The sequence below is a fragment of the Hipposideros armiger genome, unplaced genomic scaffold (assembly GCF_001890085.2).
Source record: "Hipposideros armiger isolate ML-2016 unplaced genomic scaffold, ASM189008v1 scaffold_27, whole genome shotgun sequence".
NCBI lineage: Eukaryota > Metazoa > Chordata > Mammalia > Chiroptera > Hipposideridae > Hipposideros > Hipposideros armiger.
This window is the reverse complement of record NW_017731377.1, coordinates 822,043-846,414: the sequence shown is the minus strand read 5'-3', so window position 1 is coordinate 846,414 and position 24,372 is coordinate 822,043. Positions and strand designations below refer to the sequence as shown.

The following is a 24,372-nucleotide window of genomic DNA, read 5'->3' as shown; positions in this document are numbered from 1 at the left end:
AGCAAGTGGGTTAGCTCTCTCTGTATCCAGCCCCAATGCAATCGGCTGTGGCTGAATTGGTGGTGGTTGAAATGAAAGTCTACTCTCCTGCCAAAAACTTAGGTAGGGGTTTAATCCCCAACAAATGGGGTATGAGCTAACCTGGCTTCCCCAGATGTGCCTACAGCCAGAGTTAAGCAGGAGGGTAGTTTGATCTGCACCTAGTGATTAGAGGCTGAAGTATTTTTTAAGAATTTATCTCTTTGTTCATTTGCTTTTCATTCATCAAACATATATAATATGTGACTCAATCTACTATGCACTGAGGATGCAAAAATTATAAATAATAATAATAGCAGACATTTACTGAGCATTTACTTTGTGCTAGGTACTATTCTCAGTGAACTACATTGCCCATTATAACACTGGGGGTTTTGACCCAGGTAAGATGACTTGAGACCCTCTCTGCTCTTAACTCCTACTGTATCCTGCATGATAAAACAAAAATAAATGAAAACTAAATGAAAAGATGCAGGGCATGACCTTTAATATTAAGAAGTGTAAACACACATACACACACACATACACGTGTGTGTGTGTGTGTGTGCGCGCGCGCAATGTTTATAAATGCACAGCAAAAGTAAGATCCTGTCTTCTGGAAGGATACACACCCAACTGTTATAAGCAGTTTTTGTGTTTGCCACCATTCTTTACTACATACGCCTCTGTATTGCTTGTATATTTTGCATGAACATCTATTACCTTTACAACTAAAAAGCTGAAAGCAAAACAAAGCTGAATGAGAAGTAGAGCCTTCCTACGAAGGGCTTAGAGTCTAATAGGAGAGATAAAACACACAGATGACTAAATACATGGCAGAAAGTGACGTACCAGAGGGACAAGGTGCTGTGAACACTCAAAAGTATAAATTACCTCCAATAAGAGCTCTCATTTCTTCAACAAGCACCCACTGAGCATCTGCTCAATTTTGTAGTAGGTTCTGGGTGGACAGAGACAAAGTCCTTGCTCTTGGAGAGTCTCATAGTCCAGGAGGGAATCAATTAGCCATGCCAGTTAGCAAACCATATTACTTAAAAACGAGAGCACAAAGTGATGAGTTCCTTTTGGAGGCGGTGAGGATTCAGAGAGGACACTGGAGCTGAGCCTCCACCAGAGAAGGCGGCTGGAAGCGGGACCCCTGAGCACTGTTCCAAGACAGAAAGCAGCATTAGCAAAGACCCAGAGGGCCGAGGCAGCTGTGTCGGGAGAAGGATGAACCTTCCTGGGTGGCTGCAGGGAAGGGAGTGCGGGGTGTAGAGGAGAGAGGTGCAGAAGACAAGCTTGGAAAAGTTTGGGTGGGCTTTAATACCACGCTTCCTAGGGAAGCTCAAAGGGCAAGAGGGGCTAGGGTGTGTGATAGAGAAAGAAAGGGTGTCTTTAGGCAGAAGGAGCTCAGGAGGACGGGTGAGAACATGGGGGACACAGGACCGGAGCTGGAAGGGGACTGGGGGGGAGGGTCAGTACCGGTGAGTCATGATCAGCACGGCAGCTGTGGGACTGTGGACTGTGGAGCTTTGTGACTGGTTTCTAATCACCATCAGGATGGTAGGATCAGGATGACAGCTCACAGGTAATCAGCCTATGTCCTGATTTTACAGATGAGGAAATGAAAGCTCAGAGAGGGGAAGTCATTTGCCCAAGACCACACAGCTAATTCTGGGTGGCAGAATTTGAACCAGAGAGCAGATTCTTACCTTCCTAGCTGAGGCTTTATTTATCATCACTACCCCTCCTGCCGGATGTCTCCTAACAGTTCTTTAAGATGAAGGCAGTCCCAGCGTCCTTCCCTTTGATCAGGCTGCTCAGGCCTGGCCATGAGAGCCTTAGTTTCTGCAGGGTCTTAGCTCTTGAAGTGGTATCCCCAGCGTCGGCTAGCTCCAGGCCAGACCCAAAGAGAAACAGCCTAGGGAGGCAGCCAGCCTCTCTCACTGGATGAAGCTGTAGTTGCTGCCAGTTCAGATATGCTGGGCAGCTTATCAAAGGCCACTCAGAACAGAGGAGCCAGCAGAGCTGGCTTAGAATACCCACTCTGAGGAGGTCAGGCTGAAGCAAAGGGATAGTTCCCAGCATGCTTTGCTTGGCCTCAGCTCCCTGCATTCTTGTGGTTTTGCGATCTCCTCTCACAAGAAGTTACTAAAGACTCCCCTCTTTCCAGGGAGAACAGAGCCAACACCCCCTGCCCCATCTCTCCAGCTGCCAGCTTGGCCTTCCCTAAGTGAGAACTATCATGAATTCAGACCTCCCTGTCCTGACACTTTGGAGTCCTGAGACTTTAGGCATGTCACCTGACATTCCTGAGGCCCTTTCTCATCATGGGGAGGGAGGGAAGTGGGGGTGCCATCCCACCTACTCCTAAGTCCAGTCGCTTTTGTCTTATAAACAAGCTTTTTGGAGTCTTCTGAGACTTAACTTGACCAAATCCTGGTAGTTAGGAGCTCTGTGTGGGGCCTGAAATGTAATCACTGCCAGCTTTATGATGCAGTCCTCCTGTCATGTTAATAAATATTTATTAAGCACCTGGAGTTTACCAGGATCATGGGGAATCCTGTTGGCCTTTAACAAATAGACAACCAGATATCTGTTCAGCAAAATGGGTTGATCTGGACACAATAAAGAATTGCAAGTTGGGGGATGAGATTTAGTGGTGAGCGAGAAGGAAGTCCAGAGAAACAAAGGAGAGGAAGCTCCTTTATGGACTTGGGAAGGGCTGCTGTCCAGGAAGAGTCCTGTGGAAAAAACAGGAAGTTCAAAGTATAGTGACTTTTCATTGGCTGAGTTATGTCAGTCTCCTATTGGCTGGACTGATACTGGGCAAGGAGGACTCTTTTTGTCTTCATTTGGAGGTAGTGTAGTAGTGTCACTTCCTGTCAGAGATGCAAGGTACGACTCTTCCTGCTGGGGCCAGGAGTGTGTGTTGAGTGACCCGTGTGAGAGTTCTCTCTGCTAGTCTCCCGACTCCATTTTATTTATTATTATTTTTTTAAAGATTTTTATTGGGGAATTGGGGGAAGGGGAACAGACAAGTTGCTGTCCTTTTGTTCTTCAGTCTAGTTGTGGAGGACGTTGCTTCACTGGCCCAAGTTGGCACCATCATTGCGCTCTTCCTGGATGAGGCAGATCAGTCGCCGGCTTCTGGACGGCCGCTCACTGCGGCTGCTGGCCGCTCACGCTGGCTGCTGGCTACACACGGTAGCCCATGGCAACCCACTGCAGCAGGGGCTACAGCCTAGCTGTCACCGGTGACTCATGGCAGCTCAGCTCCAGGTTGAGCTGTTGTTCAGCATCTTAGCTGTGGAGGGCAGTGTCATTGGCCCTCATATGTGGGATCCGAACCGGGGCCCTCTGGCGTCCCAAGCCAGCTCTTAACCATCGCGCCACTCGGCCGGCCCCCGACTCCATTTTAAATGAGGTTTTTGTTTATTAGATTTCACAATACAAAGGTAAAAGAGGACCTGCCTTTTAGGAGCTTGGGGCCTGGCATCCTCTGATCTTCCACAACCTGATTAAATAGCCTGGAGCAACCCTAAATTGGTTATAATTTGGGAAGCAGGAGGGAACAATTGTTTTATTTTCCTGCCTAATTATGAGTCTAGGGAGGGGAGTCAGACCCTTGTTTGTGTGGCCTTAAGCTGGTTCTTTGCCTCTCAGGGCCTATTACTTTCTCTATAAAAGAGTAAAGTTAGTGTGACTCCAGAGATGGGTGCTTTTAACGTAATTATTTATGAAGCCAAGAGATTCGTGGACAGAGGGTGGGGAGTGCTGAGCAGGTTGGGGCTTCAAACAATCTACTCCTCAATTCAACTAGAACTCTTCTACTTTTAAAAATCAAATTTGACAATTGGAATTCTGAAATTTCATTTGAAAAAGCCTCCACTGATAAAAAAAGTTTGAAACCCACTATTCTACATCAAATTTTCTCAGCCTTGGCACTACTGACATTTCAGGCCAGATAATTCTCTGTTGTGGGGGGCTGACCTAGGCATTATAGGATGTTTAGCTTCATCCCTGGCCTCTACCCTCTAGTGCCCCCCAAGTTGTAACAATTGAAAATGCCTCCAGACATTACCAACTGTCCTCTGGGGTACAAAATCATCACTAGTTAAGAACCACCGGCATAAAGCAAAATAATGGTTTAATTAGCAAGTCATAAACTTGTCACACCTTTACGTGCAAAGCTGTGTTCTGAGGAATGACAAATAAACTCCATCCCCGAGTTGGACCAGCTTTTCATTTATGTGGAGAGGTAAGACAAGTGAAACAATACAATAAGAGAAATGTCACGAGTCAACACACGATTACTCATCACATGAAAGTTGCATATTTGGTAAAGCAATATTTATGCTATTAATCGTAAGTTGTAATTTCCTGTTCATTGACCCTTGCAACTTGAATCATATGGTTTCTGGCTCCCTGCTGCCACATGGTGGCAGTGTGCTGAATATGCAGGGACAGTCAAACATCAAAATGATGCCCCGTGGTGACAGCTTTGGGGTAGATGCATGACCAGAGCTAGATCTGGAAAAACAAAATTTCCCCTAGAGGACAATTGACACAAAGCAAGCCAGTGATGGATCTGGGGTGGAGGGTCTGATTTCTTTAATCTTATCAATCATTAACGACAGAAGCATGTAGGAAGCCTCTAGTACAGCCAAGGCACAGTGCTTGAGGTGATGTGGATTCCAGGCTGAAATGTACAGCCCATTCCCATCAGGTACCTCACAAACTGGCTGGGGATGGTGCAGAGACCCAACCCTGTACAATAACTCTGTCTGAGAGGTGCTATGGCAGGGAAGTCCAGGTGCTGTAGGATGCAGAAGAGGGTTGGCCAACCCATCCTCAGATGGCCCTTAGCAGTCTCAAAGGGTGAGTGGAGCTCAAGCAGAGATTGTGGCAAGTGCAAAGGTCCTGAGAGATGAAAGAGAAAGTTACATCTGAGAAGCTGCAAAAAGCTCAGTATGGCTGGTGCACACAGCGTGCAATGGGGAGTGCTGAGAGGCGGGACTGGAGAGAGAGAAAGGGGCATAGGATGCAGGACATAAGTGATACATTAAGGAATCATGCCCTCTACAGATGAGACACCATTTATATTCTTAGACATATTGTGGTCATGTTTCATAGACCATTGATAAATGTTCAGTGATCTGGGTCATCAGTGACATTGAAAGAGTTTCTGGAGGGAAAGCCCACGAAGACCTCCTGAACGAGAGCATCAAAGCCTGCCAACGAGGTTTCTGCAGGGACATTGCCCTAGTGGTCACCAAGACTGACAAACTCCACTTGCCGGAATATCTAAGGTATTGTGCTGGGCTTGCAGGGATGTGGGCTTTCCTCCATTCGTCCTGACTACAGCTTTGATTCAGTATATGGTGGGCATGGCGGGCTCAGGGAAATGACTTTTGGGGATGAAAGAGAAATCTAGGTTACTTCCTGGGACATCAGGACCCTTGAGTGGATTGTCTCAGGAATCTGACCCATTGTGGCCTCTTTTCCAGAGGAGCTGCTAAGCACCCAGACTGTCCCCTATATAGCTCCAGGGGTGCCACTCATGTGCATGAGATGCAAACAGCACCTCCTAGAGTTGTGCGGTGTGACAGTCCTGCCAGATAATGGAAAATATAGAGGTTCCCACAGCTAGTAGGCACTTTCTAGAATACTCTCCGGCATAGTACAGCTTTGAAGTGTCAGATTCTCGTTTCAGATTTGTCTACTTCGGAGATTTTAAAGCCACGTGGAACAAAGTTCTCAAAGTTTTAGAACTTCGGCCAAAAGTGAAAACATTCTTACAGAGTCATATTCTAACAAAAATTAATGAAAGATAAGCATTTTGGATCTTACTAGATGTTAATTTATGTTGATTTCCATGTAGCTCTCTGTCCCCCAGAGCCATCTCCCCATAACTAGGAGGATTATGACTTATCTCCCATATTGGGACAATTTGAAAGTGAAAGGGGGTATTATTAACCCTTACAGAGGATTAGCAGGTATAAACTGGGCCGTGCTGGGTATACAGGGCTTATGGTCATGGGATGTAGTGTTGTTGATGCTTTTCTGCTCTGACAAGAGCGTCTTTACTTGTCACCGGTCACCTCCATTATTTCTCCTACACCCCCTGCAACTTAAGTCTGCAGTCTCCAGTAATTCACTAAGCAGAGAAAGCTTTCTCGGTAAAGAAGTAGGTTAAGGCTCTCCAACCCCCCCCCACACACACCCAGTTTCTTGCTCTCATGTTCTAGGTTGGAATTTCAGCTTCATTTTCCTCCCCCTTGCAGATTCCATCCACCCCCAACCCCTACCACAGAATAATATCTCAAGTTCTCCCTTTCCAATGCCAACTCGAAAACTAAACATAAGTCAATCTAATTTATTAAATGTTTATTGAACCCTGTGGTGAGGGCTGCCAATTCAAAGAGGCATATTGCCCTGTCGCTAAGATCACTGTCTTAAAAAGAGGGTTAAAGTTTATATGAGAGGGACAAGCAAAGTGCTTTGGGGACCCAGAGAGAGAGAGAGAGAGAGAGAGAGAGAGAGAGAGAGAGGACTGCATTTTGACTGGGCCAGAGGGTGAGGTCACAGAAAATCTCACCAACAAAACATTGAGAAATAAAGACACTTTTTTTTTTTCAAAAGGACACTGGAGGTGGATCCAAAGAGAGAGTACTTGGGGCGGGCCAAGTGGCTCAGTTGGTTAAGAGTTTGCTTAAGAGCACGAGCTCTGAGCAACAGGGCTGCTGGTTCGATTCCCACATGGGCCAGTGAGCTTCGCCCGAGCTGTGCCCGAGCTGAGCTGCCGCTGAGCTGCCAACAGGTGGCAGGATGGCTTAGCTGGTGAGAGGACGTGCTCCTAACAACAAGATCGCCTGTTTGATGGTGGGCTACGCCCATCCACGGCTAGGACTGAATTCGGCACTTTGAGCTGAGCTGCCGCCTGGAAGGATCAGTGGATAGAACATGCACTCTTAACAGCAAGGTTGCCGGTTTGACTCCTGTATGAAAAAAAAAAAAAAAAAGAAGAGAGAGAGAGACAGAGAGTACTTAGACCAAAGAAAGAGTTTATGCAAAGGCATAAAGGCATGACAGTATATGCTGCTTTCAGGGAAAGCAGAAGACTGCGTGACACATATGAATTAAGTAATTGTTACATTTTTCTAATTTCATTTCAGGGAAAGAAAAGTAGGAAATGTAAGTATGGACTAATTATTTTTATTTAATTTTTTAAAGCTCTATTGAGATAATTGATATACGAAAAAATTGCACAAATTTAAAGTAAACATCTTGATGAGTTTGGACATATCTATGGACTAATTATTTTTAAATAATACTTTTTATGATTAATATTATGTCATTTGAATACATATACATTTGTCTGGGCCAAGTGAAGATCTGCTGAAAAAATGTGCATCTTAATCACTTCATCACACTTGATAACTGTATATTTTTTGGCATGCTTTTATTTCCTTTCCCAATCTAGCAAGCTATTCAAAGTCAGCGAGAGGCTGTTTTAGAAAGAAATAAAATGATAAAAGTACAAAGGAATAGAGTTCTCAAGGAAAAACTAAAGGTAAGTTAACAGATTTACCCGTGTATTTTTCTGCTTTTCAACCACTCAGATTTTGAGAAACAAATGTCTGTTTGGTCTTGGGTAGTAGCAAAGGCAAAAGCTTTGGTGTAGACAATTCGAACTTAACTTAGTCCTATCAATTAACAACTTTGTGACCTTAGGCAAATTATTATACCTCCCTGAGCCTTCATTTTCTCATCTATAAAATGGGAAATTAATACCTACCTCCTTCCTCCTATGATTATTGGAAGGATTGAATGATCATATGGTCTACTGAGAAACATGTAAAATCAGGGATCGACATACAGTTTGAAGTGTGCTTGGCGAAAGGAAGACATAGGGTGATGTGGGAATACTGTAGGTAAATGCTCAGATCATGCTGACAGGCAGGGAGGTTGTGTTGGGTAGAGAGGTTCAGGGAAAACTGGTCAGCCTCTTGAGCAGAATTTTAAAGAACCAGTATCTTTAGTAAGGTGGAGAAGTAGGAGAAAGGGCATTTGAGATGGAGGGAAGGACATGATTGAAAAAGCCTGCTCTGTATGGTAAGCTAGATACAAGTAGTTTTGAATAGCTCAGCAAAGGGCGTACAAAGGACTGTTGGGAGATAAGGCCTGAACTGTATTTTTCAAGCATGAGTAATTGTTTTATGGGAATCTTGGTACTTTCTTAAATTATTTTTATTATTCTGTCACTAAAACCAATTTTCAAATGAAATATAAACAAAACAACATTAATGATAGAGCAAAATTAGTATAATGTGGTAGAGGATATGGTTTTGCTCAAACTAAGTCTTCAGTGCTGGGTTTAATAGTAAAAACAGATGGCCTTATGTCCATTTCTATATGTAATTGCTTTCTGTATTTTGACTTCAATTATATTGATGCAGAAAATGTCTGACGCGCAATGCGGAATTGAAATTTTCAAAGCTTTGGTTCTAATTCAGAATCATCAGACCTCATACTTAAGCCAAAATCTTCTACCAAGCAATTCTCAAATGCCAGTTTTAATGAGACAATAACTCAGTAAAGCTGTTCTTATTCTCTTTAATCATTCTTGTTGGCATTAAAAAATATACAGCTTATGAGTCCCTAATTGTATTGTTTCTGGAAGCAGAAACATAAAATGCTTCAATACACAATTCACAACTCTTATTTCTTGCTAATAAATGTGGCACATTGGCATGTGTGAGATAGGGTGTGGGCAACAATACATCAGCCTGTAGGGTGACTATGGTTCTGATTGTTATAGTATGAGTTCTCTTGAGGGCACTTATAGCTCTGATGGCTAGGTGATGCCTTAATTCTCCAACCACTTTATTTCTGTTGGAATTATTGTGAAACCTTTACTGCCTGCTTTCACTTGTAAATTTAATTTCAATCACAGAAAATATGAGGCAGAAGTTGACTATCAGGCAGTCATTCATATAGCTGTCGATGCTTTTTTTTTCTAATTATAAAAATGAAAATTAAGAAAAATATTGTAAGAACAATTACAGACCCTCCAGACTACGTGTATAGATCTCAGTTTGAAAATACAGTTGACCCTTGAACAATGCTGGGGTTAGGGGCACCAACATCCCACGCAGTTGAAAATCTGCATATAACTACAGTGGATCCTCCACATGTGCAGAGCAAAGAGCTGACACTTGAAACACATGGATTTGAACTGAGGTCAATTGAAAACAAATCCTCATATAAGGGGACCCACGTGGTTCAAGCCCATGCTGTTCAAGGGTCAACTGTACTATGTGTTTTAGAAAGATGGTTTTCTCACCAGTATGGAGAATGGAAAGTTGGAGGGATGGTTGAGTGAAGACTGGATGTAGAGAGACCATTTGGGAGGGTTAGTTAAGAGTCTGAACTAGGCAATCACTATGGAAATAGAGAAGAGGAGATGCATTCAGAATATTAGGGCGGTCAGATCCACAGGTCTGGATGATTAATTGCATGTGGCAGGTAAAGGAGGGCTGTGTTTTGATATTCTCAGGCAAGTTTGAACTGGTTATTGTACAGCATTTTACCATTTTGCTTTAGCACACCTGTCAAGAAAACCTGCACTCCTGTGTATCTCTTCTTTACCACTACACTCTGACACCATATCTGTGTGTGGGGAGGTTCCCACACCAAGCAATTCTCTGTGATACCCACAATTTAACTTAGTTTGACACTATCTATCTGGAGATAGTGTCAGAATCCACAGATTAAGGGCTCAATCTCACAAGACTGCCCCACTTCAGATGTCAATCACAAGTAGTAGGTCCCCAGGTTACCCACAGCTTCTGTCCAATTTGGCTACAAATCAGAGGTGCCCATGACCTCCTGTTTCTTGGATTTGATTATTTGCTAGAACAGCTCACAGAACTCAGCGAAACAATTACTTATGTTTACCAGTTTATTATATAATAAAGGATACAGGTCAACAGTCAGGACAGGGTATGGTCTAGGGGGATCCTGAGCATAGGAGCTCTGTCCCCATGGAGTGGGGGTTTGTCACCCTCCAAGGATGTGGATGCACATACTGGGAGCTCTCAGAACCCCATACTGTTGAGATTTCTATGGAGGCTTCCTCATGTAGGCATGATCAATTATTAACTCCATTTCCAGCCCCTCTCTCCTCTGAAAATTCCAAGGTTCTAAGAGCTTGGTCTTTCCGGTGACCAGCCCCCACCCAGGAGCCTACCCAGAGTTGCCTCATTAGAACAAAAGACTCTCCTGTCACCAAGGAAATTCCAAGGGATTTAGGAGCTCTGTGTCAGGAACCAGGGTCAAAGAACAACTAGAACAAAAGATGTTCCTAGTGCTCTTATCACTTAGGAGATGGCAATGGTTTCAGGAGCTTTGTGCTGGGAACTGGGTTCAAAGACTAAATGCTATATATATCTTATTATTTCACAGTACCGTATATGATTTTACTCAGTTTGAGGATCAAAATGAGCTCATGGCTCTCAACAGAATGATTGTGGGGTTTTTTTAATTTTTATTTTTAAGTTCACATCTTGGCCAATAGGAGCCCTTCATTTAAGCTAGTTCCTTTTAGCATTACCCAGGCATTTAAAAAAAAATTCTATTAAACTTGTTTTTTTTTGTCTTTTTTTATTAGTTTCAGGTGTACAAAACAGTGCAATAGTTACATTTTTTTACCCCTCACAAATTGACAACCCCCATCCCCTAATCCACTGCCCCACTCCCCCCCGATATCATACATATTTATTACAATTCCATTGACTCCACTCCCCACACTATACTCCACATCCCGTGAGTATATATGTGTGTATATATATATATATATGTATATATATATATATATATATTAAATTATAGTTGACATACACTATTATTCAATGTCAACTTCAGGTGGACAGTGCAGTGGTCAAGCCACTACACCGTCTATGAAGTGGTCTCCCTAACAAGACATGTGACTATCTGACACCCTACAAAATATTTACATTATTAATTATATTCCCTGAACTATCTTTCATATCCCTGTGGCAATATCATAGTTACTAATTTATGCTGTACCCAGACATTTAAAAAAAATCATTTTTGCTCTCTGGCAACAAAATATTCAGGCCCATTCGCCCCCCTCCCTCAAGACATGGACCTACTACTTTCAAAGAAACTTGGGTTTCTTTCAGCAGAGAATAATATTAAAAATAAAAGTTGAGGTGCTAGGGGTACATATCAAATTATTTCATACAAGTAACAGAAGTGGGCAGGGTGACATCACTGCAAAATTATTTGAATGACAAAGCTAGAAAAGATAGATTTATAAAAAATGGGATCATGATTTATATTACTGTTTCTTCTAACTCCAACTTTACATCTTTTTTGAGTCTGCTTCCATCTGGTATCCCTCCAATTTTGAGCTTCCAGGTTTTCTCCTCTTTCATATACAATATCTTCTTACAAACTGTAAGAAGTTTGTGCTATACATTATCATAACAAACCATGAGTGTAAATTATAACAGTGACTAATCTTCCTATCGGATAATTTGATGAGAATCTACTTACCTCTTGGATCCTACCTTCTAGTTATAACTGTTTCTACTTTTCTTTTACAATAATATGGAGCCTGCATATTGTAGTTACTTCACTGACACTATAAAACTATTTCTTTGTACTATAATAACAAGCATAAATGTTAACTAACCTTCCATAATTTTTTGAAAAGATATACAAATTTCAGAGCAAGATTTTAAATAATGAAAATACCTATACGTAGCTAGGCATACCATTTCTTTTAATGGTTTTAAAACTCTGCTTAAATTTAATTCCACATTAGTTTTACCTCCCAGGAGAAAATAGTTTCAACTTTCCTTGAACTTTTTCCCCTAGGGTCAAAACTCTACAAGAAGGAAAAAAAGAGCTCGCTCAAGAGTATGAGCTCTGAGCAACAGTGGTTTGAGTCCTGGCCCGAGCTGGCTGTCGCTGAGCTGCGAACAGGTGGCAGGATAGCTCAGCTAAAAAAAAATAAATAAATAAAAGAAGGAAAAAAATTAATCTCGGCAGGTCTTTTACATAATTTTAGCCCTAACTCTAGTGTGTGGGGCTTCTGGAAATCTACTCAAGCATCTCTAGCCCAACTTTGACTACATGGGCTTATAACTTGCCAGAGATGTGACTTCTTCCCAATTCCAGTGGACTGCTCACTCACTTTTATATCTTTGCATCAAAGAGATTGACAATTCTCTACTGTTTCCTACCACCTCCAGATACTCATGCACACCCTTTATGGTTTTTCTCTTTTCTTTTAAATGAGATGAATACAAGATTATGGAACAATATTTATGCATAATTCTAGTATGACTTCTCTGTGATGATGTTTTTCTAATAGAAAAAGATTTTCTCAACTGATTCTTAATTCCTTGACATTTAAAATCATAATTTACTTAAACATTACTCTGCTTATAAATGTGTATAATTACTCACAAACCATCCCTTTAAGGAACTTACACTTTCATAGAACCTTGGCCCAGTGTTGTGTTCTCTTGATAAATGTTTAGCAATCAGCTCTGTTTAAAAAAAGAGCACCCTGATTTGTAGTGTTTTCTGATTCCCACGGTGTAAATACTACCACCACTGCCAGTTTCTGACGTCACTGAATGCAGAGTTGGGAAGAGCTGTGTACAGTCAGCTCTCAGAACTGGTACAAGCTGGCTGCAGCTCATCACTGCCTTTGCTGGAGCTGTGCTTCTTATTACAAAAAGGATCCTGGTACTTGACCCCCTCTGCACATTTAAGTACACTTTGAATTATTTTCTCTATACATTTCTTTCTAGAACTGATCTTTTTAACTCCCAAGAAAATAGTTTCAATGCAGCAGAAACCTTGTGAGGTGTGGACAGTTGGCAACGCTTGACATACGGGACAGTGTCTGTTCCTTTTCGGGTCCTCATAGAACAGAGAGTGAATGAGCTGAAATTTGCTGAAGGCTCTTGGGAGGCCTGCGCTTGTTTCCTTTGTGATGATTGAGTTATTCTGACCCCTGCGTGCCTCTCTCATTTTAGAGAAAGCTGCCAGCTGACTCCAAGGTTCTGGAAGCTTCAGATCTGGTGTACACAGTCAGTGCTCAGGAGTACTGGCAGCAGGCAGTCCTCACTGAGGAGGAAACTGGTAATTTCTTTGTTATCTCAATCACTAAAATTTTTCAAGACTAAGCTTGGCATTCTGAATTTCCCACTCTAGAACTTTTTATTCTACAATTCCAGCTTGCCACAGTTGCTATACCGATTTGCAAATATATTTGTTTTCCTGTCTGCATTATTGTGGTGCCAGAGACCACAATTCCTCTCACCTCCAAATCCTACCATGAATTGGTAAAGGTCAGCGATGAGGTTGTCATTTCCTTAGTATTTGGCTTGAGATGCATCACATACCCAGGTACGGGTATTAGAAGAATTTACTGAGTATCTATTGCATGGCTTGGTCTGTGAGGGGGGAAAAAGTAGAAGACCTGGCACCTTTCTTGATATAACTTAAAATCTAGATGAGGAGCTAATAGTAAGCCATGTGCAAAAAACAATGCAAAAATAAGGCTTCGTTAAACAGAGCTATGAGTACAGTAGAAGTTCAGAGAATCTGGAAATTGGGGTTGCTAGAGCACTTAGTGAAAACTGGGTGAGTGGGCAGGATCTGAGCTTGACTTTGATCTGAGCTGAAAATGGCTTACTTAAAATGTGCATGCATCTCACGAGACATGGATGAGTGTGAAAGGAGGTTAAAGAGCAGAAGGTGTGAAATGTCCCAAGAAGTAAGGGAACTCCTTGAACATGGACATAAAAGAAATAGCATGGCATACACAAAGATTAATATAGGAAAACTTAGACATACAGAAATAATGGGAAAAATAGTAGTGTGACATCTGTTATCTGACTAACAAAGGGCTAGGGCTAAGGTAAGTGTCTAATTGAGAATCCCATCTGTCAGAGCTTCTTATCCCTTTCTACAGCAAGCAGAAGCTATTTTGATATTAAGGGTTATTTGAAATAGATAGAAAAATCTAGGAGGCCTGAAGAGCTGAGACCAGACATGTGAGCATCTTTGGTTTATTCAGGTACGTACCGATCCCTAGGAAAGTACCAATTTTCTTAACCAGCCTACATTTTCTACATATTGGGTTGTCGGAGAAGTCATGACACATTTTTGCAACAGATGGCACTAGTTCATTTTTGGAAGTACTAGAGTCATTTGCATCTATGTTATTGCTATGCCATTTGGCAGCTGACAGTTCTAGCTTCATTCTAAAAAAAATTGAGCGATTTGGTTGAGTTTTGGAGATTTTACAAGTTGAAGATGGAAGACCAAACTCTGCATTTTTGCCATATTTTACTGTTTTACTTCCATAAAGAGAAGAATGCGCATTAAGCTTGTGAAAAGTTGCATAAAGTTTACGGTGACAATGCTCTAAAAGAACGTCAGTGCCAACAATGGTTCACAAAATTCCATGCTGGTGATTTTGATCTCAACGACGCTCCTCGGTCAGGGAGGCCCACTGAGGTTGATGACGACAAAATAAAGGCAATAATCAAGTCAAACCCACGTTACACAACATGAGAGTTTGCAGAAACATTGAACATCCATCATTCAAGCCTTCACAACCACCTGAAGAAGCTGGGATACATAAATAAGCTCAATATTTGGGTTTTGCATGAACTCAAAGAAGTTCATTTGACGGCGCATATAAACATCTGCAATATGCTCATTAATCGTTAAGAAAATGATCCTTTTTTGAAGCGACTGATAACTGGTGATGAGAAGTGGATTGTTTACAACAATGTGGTGCACAAGCAGTCTTGGTCCTGACATGATGATTCGCCTTAAACAACATCGAAAGCGGACATTCATTGGAGGAAGGTTATGCTTTCAGTGTGGTGGGATTTTAAAGGTGTTGTGTTTTTCGAGCTCCTACCAAGGAACCAAACAATCAATTCGAATGGGTACTGTTGGCAATTGGACAGTTTGAAAAAATCCATCATCCAAAAACTTCCAGAGCTTGTTAATTGTAAAGGAGTTGTGTTCTATTGTGACAACGTGAGACCACACACAAGTTTGATCACCCATCAAAAATTATTGGAGCTTGGATGGGATGTGTTGCCACACCCACCAAACTCGCCTGACCTTGCGCCGTCAGACTTCCACTTGTTTCTCTCTCTTCAAAACTCCTTACGTGGTATAACGTTCAATTCAGATGAGGCTGTAAATCAGCACCTTGTTCAGTTTTTCGCAAGTAAAGACAGGTCCTTCTATGAACGAGGAATTACGAAGCTCACTGAAAGATGGCAAAAAAGGTTATCGAACAAAATGGGCAATATATCATTGATTGATCTTTGTTCTTTATATAAATAAATGACCTTTGAAAAACATAGACAAAGTACGTCATGACTTTTCCGACAACCCAATAGTTCGTTTCATACCACTAAATAAAACTAATATTCATCATTGCTGATCTACCATTCATTATTGTTGATCCCAGACCTGAGGGAAAGGTTCTCAGAAAGGTTGGCTTAGTGGGCACCCAGCCCACATAGGACCTCAATGGTAGTTAATTCAGGTTGCCATCTGGATCTGTGAATTTTTATGAATTCTATTTACTATGAGCCCTGGTCTTATAACATTGTTTGTGGTGCCTGTGAATTCCAGAAATCCCCAAGTTAAGAGAATATATCAGGAAAAGGCTCTTGGACAAGAAGAGGAGGATGGTGACCAAGTATGTTACGGAAGCCTTTGGCCTATTGCTTCTCACAGACAGTTTCAGCTGCACAGACAATCTGCCGGTATGGATGCTACCTGGGCTGTGTATCGTCTGCCTCCCATCCTGGGTGGGACATTCCCTTTTACCAAGTTAAGAAACTATGGTATTTTCTCTTTTCATAGCAAAGGAAGATGCTGCGCCCAGAGAATCTAAAGAAGACAAAAAGATAATGAGAGGGTTAACACTGTAACATTTTGAGTACAAAAGAAAGGAATAATATTTTACCTGGGACAAATGGACTGAGAGGAAAATGTAAAAATAGCCTGTTGCTCCTTTCCCCTCTCCTGAGACTTGAATTAGATGGAATGTGTTTAAGCGATGGCAGGAGTGATATGTTTACTTCTCGTGGAATACAGACAATTCTTGGTTATCGTCCAGAGGCATGCACAGTCCAAAGAGTTTTCCTCTGTCTGTGGACTCCCGTCATGCCCTGGTGCTGTCAGAGCCCCACACTTACAGCGGCATATTAAAATGATGTGAGAAGAGGGAAAATAGGAGGGGCTTTCATCAGAGTTTAGATATTTATCTCCACGGTCTAGAATGCAGGCTTTCTGAATTGCCCAGTTAAAAGTTACATTTCTCATAGTCATGGACAAATTTATCTCTTGGACGGGTGATTTTTTTTTTACCCTAAAATAAGAGGGATAAGCTACTAGGTTAGAGTCTTGGGAGAGTTTTGGAGAAAAATCTGTTACTGAAATCAATCACCAACTGCTTTGCTTCCTGTGAGGGACTGAATTACAGAGGGACAATCACATACAGTTGACCCTTGAACAATATGGATTTGAACTGCATGGGTCTACTTATAAGCAGATATTTTTAGATAAATACATACAGTACTGTAAATGTATTTTCTCTTTCTTATGATCTTCTTCATAACATTTTCTTTTCTCTTGCTTTATTGTAAGAATACAGTATTTACATATGTAAGAATACATCTAACATACAAAATATGTGTTAATCGTCTTTTTATGCTATTAGTAAGGCTTCCAGTCAACAGTAGGCCATTTAGATCAGTTTCTGGGGAGTTCAAGTTTACCTGTGGATTTTCGACTGTTACAGAGGTCAGTGCCCCTAACTCCTGCATTGGTCAAGGGTCAACTGTATAAAGACAAAACTGTGGCCCACAGCCAGCAGCAATCTGCCTAGGAAACTAATCTTTCTCGACAATAAACAGCTTAGGAAGCCAGCCTGCTAGAAGTTAGATTTGTAGGAAGTCAGGCTGCTATCTCTAGTAACAATCCAAGAAGCTAAACAATAACTTCTGTAACAAATAGCCCCAAATGGCCAGACCTTGGTTAATAACTGGCAGCTTCCCTAATCTTTATCCCTTGCACCCATCTTAGGACCAACCAGAGAAAGCCAAATATGTACCTTCCTGGATCATGTAAGATCCTTGCTTCCAGCTAGCCCTCTATAGTTTCCTCATGCTGCAGCCTCCAATCAGGGCATACCTGAAGCCTTCCCACCCCTCTGCCTGCCTTTGAGTCTCTGCCAAATGTAGTGATGGTGACTGATGCCCTTGCTATAGCAAGTGTGAATAAATAGGCTTGGTGTGTTCTTATGTGGTGGGTGTTTAATTCCACACTTGCTTTTACTTGTCAGATTTGCACAACCAAGTTGTCTGACTTCTTGTTACGCAGAACAGGGAAGGGGCAGAGGAAGTGCACCAGTAGGGCTCTATGAGAGTTCAGGGTCCTGGGAATGTGGGAAGGTGAACCTGGGATAGCCTGAGGAGTGGCAAGGAGAGGCAGATAATGGAGACTTGACTTCAATGTGAAAAGTAAGCAATACCAATTATAAATGGGCTACACAGTTTTGTTCAAATGTCCACATTTTAAAAATTCTGTATAAAAGTGACATATAGAGCAAAACTGTCTTTTTCATCATATTTCTTAGGCCTTATTTTTGTGTAGTTCTGTGACAAAAACAAACAAACAAACAAACAAAAACATCCTGGAATTTGAGATTTTCTCATTTGACTTTTGTCCTCGGAAATACTGGGGAAGGGTTTAGCCTTCTAACTTCCTGAAAAAGTTCAAGTTGCCTCTCTGCCCAGCAAAAGATTGCTTTTGGAAGTGCTGATGGAAAACCCATCAGATGTGGTGCTGTGTGTGGTTGGTTTATTTTACAAACAGAAGGACAAGGCATTTTGCAGTTAAACTCAGAGTGCCTGCCCCACATGCTCTTCTCTGCCGATCCAGAGGTGCAGCCCTGGTAGGGGTGCAGTCCCATCCCTGCACCCAGACTTCAGGCAACAGAAAACACTGAGGAGGGGGCTGCTTGGCACTTCCGTGATAAGCTTTTAGAGAATTGCCAGCAACGTTTCTTAAAATTCTTTGGCCTCAGATATTGGTCTCGGTCTTTGTTCTTTGATAGAAAGTTGGAAGGCAAGAGTTTTGACAGTTCCCTTGCATTCTGAAAAAATCTAACCTAAAAATATGCATGATTGATCATTTTTTAAGATTGTGCCTCAAACCAAAAAAAAACTAGAGTTTGGGTAGTGAGTGATTTTAACTAGTCATAGTTTTTAAGGCTCAATAGGAAGTTGATTATAACATCTCGATGTCAAATGAGTCCTATATATTCCTAGTAGGTGTCAGTGCTTCCCTTTGTTACTGTTCTTTTATTCCCAGCTCTCCCCTTTCTTATCATTTTTATTTTTTCAACATGGATTTGTTGAGAGTGAGACGCTGTGAGAGTCTTACCCATAGTTTTTCTTTTCGTGACTTCTTTCTTATTTCATTTTGATCACCAGCCACAAGTTGAAAATAATCTAGAGGGCACTCTGAAAAAAAAAAAGTGGCTTACAGAATTCTCACCAGTGAAACTATGAAACTCCCCAACGCGCGCCTAAAACTAAATAGTTTCCTTAAACTCAAAAACTCATCAACTCCAAGACAGAGAGTGGGAGTTCGATTGAAGCTGTTTTCAGGATCTTTCAGCCCCCTTCACTTACTTCAAAGATGGTGCAGTCAAGATCCAGAGAAGCTAGATCATCTGTGTAAGGTCACACACCAATTCAAGAGCTATTTCTGTCATCAAATTTGGAATATAATTTAAAAGCCTACATTATCCATAGTTTTTCCATGCCACAGGTATTTATAGGCTACACTCTCTGTGCCATGCCTTGGAATGAACACACATGAATAACACAGTCTGTCCCTTCAGCAAGTTCCTAGTCCAGGGAAGGAGACATAGAATGAGAGAGACATAGCACAGCAGGAGGGCTGCTGTAACACACGATGTACAAAATGCGATGGGAATGCTAGGAAGAGAGCCCCAACTCTGCCACTGGGGGAATCAGGGAGGGCATCACATGGGAAGTGACTTTTGAGCTTTGTCTGGAAGGATGAGAAAGTGGGAACAGCATGTGCAAAGGCACTGGGGTCATAAAAGGAATGGCGCATTTGGGGAATGGTAGCAAGTTCGTGGGCAGCTCCATGGGAGGACTTTTGGGGCCAACAGAGAGCCCGTACTGCTGAAGAAGTTAGTTGGCTCCTGGCTATGAAGGGCCTTAAGTGATGAACTGAGGATTGTGGCTTCCATGTGCTACAGGAAGGCACTATGTGTTCTCTCAAGGTTCTCACACAGAGAACAGATACTAGGGTTCCCAGTTTGGAACTTATAGGTCAAGGCTGTCCCTGATGGTACCTTCCTGGCATTATTTGACTAGATATTTTCCTCCCTGACTAGACTGTATTCTCCTTTGAAGAAGGGGCCAAGTCTTTATTTTTGTGGTCCTGTAGCTTTTTTATTCAAAGTGTGGTCCAGGGCTCACCTGGGGGCTTGCTAGAAATGTAGAATCCTAGGCCCTCAGATTTGAACAAATTCTCTTGGTGATTTGTATACACATTAAAGTTTGAGGAACACTAGCCTCAAAAACTGTTTCATGCACAAAGTATGTTAAATGTTTTTCGAATCAGATATCATTGGAAAAATCCATTTCAGTAACAATTGGATTTTTACTTGGATAGTTACTCCCCCAAATAGCCTGATGGATTGTACGCCTAAAGTAAGTTGCAGGAAGCATATATTTGTTCTACTCTTCAATCCCACAAAGTTTAAAGTGGTTCATGCACTGAGGGATGCTGTATTGGAATATAGGGAGAAGTCAACTGTGGGTGATTTGCTCAGACCAAATCAAGTTTAAAGGAAGCAAAGTTTGAGGAGAAAGTGCCTTTGGGGGGGGGGTGATCTCATGCTCCCTATGGCCCTGTCCCTAGAATGAATACTTGCACATGAGTGGCCTGCGGGGATTTGTGGAAGAGAAGATGCAGCTGCTGGAGAAGGCCATCGACCAGTGCTTTGCCCCCATAATGCAGCCCCTGCAAGAAGGGGTCAGAAATGCCAGGACTTCCTACCGACGGATCCTCGGGACGTGCCTGGTGGTGAGTGGCCCTTTCCAGGGAAAACCTGTGATGTTTAGTGAGCTCTGCCTGATCCCCAAAGTCAGAATTTGGTAGTTGCTTATGAGAAATTGATAGATCTAGAGGAGTGAATGGAATTGAGAAGGAATAAAGAGGACAATAATATGATATAACCTCAAACAAAGGCCACATTTAGGGAGAAGAATAGAGAGGATCCAGGAGAGAGAGCAAAGAAATATTCGTCTGAAAGTCAGTAGGAGAAGGAAATAGTGTAAAGCTTCTTTTCTTATTTTTTATACTTACTCTTAGTGTAATGCTTAATTTCTTATTTTCCAATAAGAAAACCAAGGCAGAGGAGTTTGTTAAGGAGATTTTTAGATACTCCTGAGGGGTTAAAGAAAAGTGGGGTAAGAAAAAGGCAACTGGATTTGGCCATTGAGAGTATTTGTTGGTGACTATAATAGGCAGCCTCCAAGATGGCCCCAGTGAGCCTCAGCTCCTGGTATTCGCACCCTTGTGGGATCTTCTCCCTCACTGAATCAGGGCTGGCCTTTGTGGGCAGTAGAATACTGCAGAAGGGACAGTGTGTGACTTCTGAGGCTAGGTCATCAAGGGCCACTGAGGCTTCCATATGGGTCCCTTGGATCACTCGCTCAGTGGGAAGCCAGCCTCCATGTACTAAAGTCAAGCACCTGTGTGGAGAGGTCCACGTGGATAGGGGCCAAGGTCCCCCACCAATCGCCAGCATCACCTTGCCAGCCTTGTAGTAAGCCTCCTTGGAAGCAGATCCTCTAGCCCCATTTAGGTGACTGTAACCCCAGCTGACACCTGTCGGAACCTTGTGGAGAAGCCCTGAGCCAGAACTGGCCAGCAGTTGGGAAAGGCCATCAAGTGCATGCAGTATTTTGACTCTGATTTTGGCCAAAAAACAATGGAACTTGAGCCTGGAACACTTCCTATCAAGAGATAAAGAGCCCTCAGAGCCTATGCTGGGCTTACCTTCCCCAGTTTCCTTCCCCAGTTTCCTTCCCCAGTGGGAATTCCTTCCCCAGTTTCATGCTCAGGGTGTAGCCTTTGTTCTGCTTAGTGCTAGCACCAAAGGCCCTCAGGCAAGCTCCTAGTTTTCTGTATTTCGGATATGTGAGAGTGGGGTTGGGTCCTTGTACTGCAGCACAAAGTGGGATGGGTTAGCTAAGTCACTGCATCGGCTGTGAGGTGGATTCACTGGTCATGAGGCACCCAGGCACTGCAAGGGGCTGGATCTTATGCATTCTTTTTCTCCTCTTGCTGTAAGTAAAGGCCATACCACTTGAGTCTGGTGTGCATGTTATCTGTTCTCAGTGACCTTGAAGCATGCAGCACTGGTCTCTTCCGTGGGTGGCATTTATCTGCCTTTTAACCTTGGCCCCACAGCCTGGCCACCAAATGAGCTGTGAAACACCAACCAAGCCAAAAGCAATCTGAATTCCTGACCCACAGAATTGGTGAGAGATAAGAAACGTTTATTGTTATTTGAAGCCACTAAGCTTGGTGTAATTTGTTTCATGGCAATAGGTAACTAAGTGACCCTGGAAAGAACTGTTTCTATATGATGGTAAAAGATCCCAGATCACAGAAAGCGAATGAGCAAATGGGTACTGAGAATTGAGACAATTCGCTTCTAAAAGAAAGGAGCAGTATCAGCTATCTTCAGTCCTTCACCAGTCCTTCACCACATGAATTGGCCTCTCTCTCATCATCCCTTTAATGGCTTCTTTCTCTGTGACTGTAAACATACCCAAGGCATTCCAATTTGAATAGCAACTTTCTTTTGTAATCAGAAATTTGGGCAAACATTTATATGCTAACGTCATATGTAACATAATAAAATAACCTAAATGTCTAGTAACAACAGAATGGTAAAATGAATTATTACACATTCATATGATATATTGCTTGGTTATTAAAATAATACTTTAAAAGTAATTACATCATATTAAGGAAATGCTCATGTTATAACATTGAATGAAAGGGAAGAATATTAAGGTGGTATTGTATCGTGCCACCCAGCCATTCACTTGAAAGATATTTCTTTAAAACACATATCATTAAATAATGATCCCAAAGCCCTTTACTGAAATTTCAGTCGGTACAAATGTATTTTTATTCTAGTTACTGAGCATCACCATCTGGCTAAAATTTCTCAATGTCTCTTATAGTTCTCGCTTCCTCATCTTTTTTTCCCTCTGATTTGTGAATTTATTTATCTGGGGAAAATATTACAAAGATCTACAAATCGAATTGCCTTTCATTAAATATTTAACAAAAAGCATAAAAACTTTGGACTACGCTTGCAAAAATGTGAAACAGATACTCCCAGTAGGGTCGGAGCACATTTTCATTTAATAATTGCTCATTTAACAAATATTTTTCAAGCACGACTTATGCCCTTGCCAGATGGCGAGCACATCAAGATGGATAAGACACTGTGCCTGATCTCAACAAGATGATGGTCTAGTTGAGGAACCTCAGGAGACAAATACAAAACTCTACGAGGGCAATTGTAAGCCAAGTGAGCACAGGGCACTTTGGAAGCCCAGGCTAGGGGCATCCCATGGACTAGAGGCATGACTGCTGTCCTCTTTGTCTAGCTTAATAGTATGTTGACTAGATCATGTTGTCGCTACTCTTCCATGTGACTCTTGGTGGTAACCTTTGGCCAAAGGCAATGGAATTCTGATCCTGTGACATTCTAGTTAATGCCTCCTAACTCTACTAACTTACTGTTTCATTATCTAGAGAAGTAGAGGAAACCAGGGTTTTCACCAGACACTGAAAGCCGTTTGCCTGAAAAATGGCGTCTACGCCTCCAGGACTCTCGCAAGAATTGATCTGAACGAAGCCATCACTCAGCCCATCTATGACCAGATTGATCCTGTTTTTGGAGGCATTTTTAGGTAAAGGCTCTTTTCATCTCGCTTCTTCTTCGTGAGCAAACATCTGAAGAACGCTGGGCCAGAATTTCATCTTGAAGAATTTGTCCTTTGGATCTGGACGTGTAAAGAGTAGCTTGCAACTTGAGGAGGAAAGCTTTTGCTTTGGCACAACACAAAAGCCTTCTTGGTTTGGTTTACTTGAAAATTTCCCATGGTGACCTGGAGTGCAGTTGGAGATGTTGCTTTCAGACTAATATTATGATTCCCATTATTTTTCAAATATCTCATACGTGCAGCAGGGGATACATTTTCTTATGGATCTGAGCCCAGGACAGGGTATTTTGGTTGGAGAGTGTGGAGTTAAGCAAACACATGACCTTCATAAATTTCCCTGAGTGCCAAAAGGAAAAGTGGCTCATTGAGGACTGTGCTTGTTTTCGATACACTGCACGCTCACAAACAGGGCATGGGTGGGGGCGTAGGTTCCTTCCCTCCTTCCCCTCTCCCTTGATCTCCAATCCTTTTCTCCATTAACAGAAACAGAGTCTCCTCATGTCCCAGCCTGCCCCCAGTCTCCATCCTTCTCCTCTGGCATCTTACCTGGTCTACCACCTGCCTCTGCTTGAACCATTCCACCTTTGCTTGATTCTAACTGAGTGGCCTTCCCCACCCCCATCTTCCTTTAAACTCTTTTGGGGTCCTGCCATGCCACCTCTGCCCACCCCACCCCACCCACTGTTCATAAGTCTGTAGGGTCAACTCCAAATTCCTTAGAATGGCATTCGAGACATTCCACTTGCCTCCAAACTGCCCTTTCTGATCTCTCCCCAGGTTGTGGCCCAGTGTTGCCTCTCTGCTTTAGCCAGCCTGGAGGGGAGCTAAGAGCAGCTGAGATGTACCAGGAACTGTGCTCCGTGTTTTGTGCACGCGATCTCATCCTATCCTCCCAATAACCCCCTGAAGCGCTTCTGTCTTTTTACAAGAGAACAAACTGAGATTCAGTGGAATCATGTAGCTTTCCCAGTGCCACCCTGCTCATAACGAAAGAGCTAGCATTTCGAGCCCACGCCCTCTCCTCTAGAACCGGCTGCGTCTTACTCCTGAAACATTCTGAAACTTTCTTCACTACGTTGTCCCAATGGGGAAAAACTCTTCCTTTGTTTCACTTTCCTAAATCTTCCCTATCTCTTAAGGTGTAGTTTGAGTTTTATTCTTTCAAGTGGAAACACCATGGCAGTGG

The 24,372-nt window shown here is 42.4% G+C and overlaps 1 protein-coding gene across 1 annotated transcript in view; it reads left to right on the top strand.

Moving 5' to 3' along the window:
* NUGGC (nuclear GTPase, germinal center associated) overlaps positions 1-23,157 on the top strand; it is a 40,341-nt gene extending 17,184 nt beyond the window's left edge. Inside the window, exons 8-14 of the mRNA XM_019636113.1 lie at positions 5,158-5,333; positions 7,200-7,218; positions 7,508-7,597; positions 13,104-13,209; positions 15,736-15,869; positions 20,074-20,238; positions 22,996-23,157. Coding sequence (XP_019491658.1) covers positions 5,158-5,333; positions 7,200-7,218; positions 7,508-7,597; positions 13,104-13,209; positions 15,736-15,869; positions 20,074-20,238; positions 22,996-23,157 — 852 coding nt within the window. The remainder of the gene's footprint in view (positions 1-5,157; positions 5,334-7,199; positions 7,219-7,507; positions 7,598-13,103; positions 13,210-15,735; positions 15,870-20,073; positions 20,239-22,995) is intronic.
* The last annotated feature ends 1,215 nt before the right edge of the window (positions 23,158-24,372 follow it).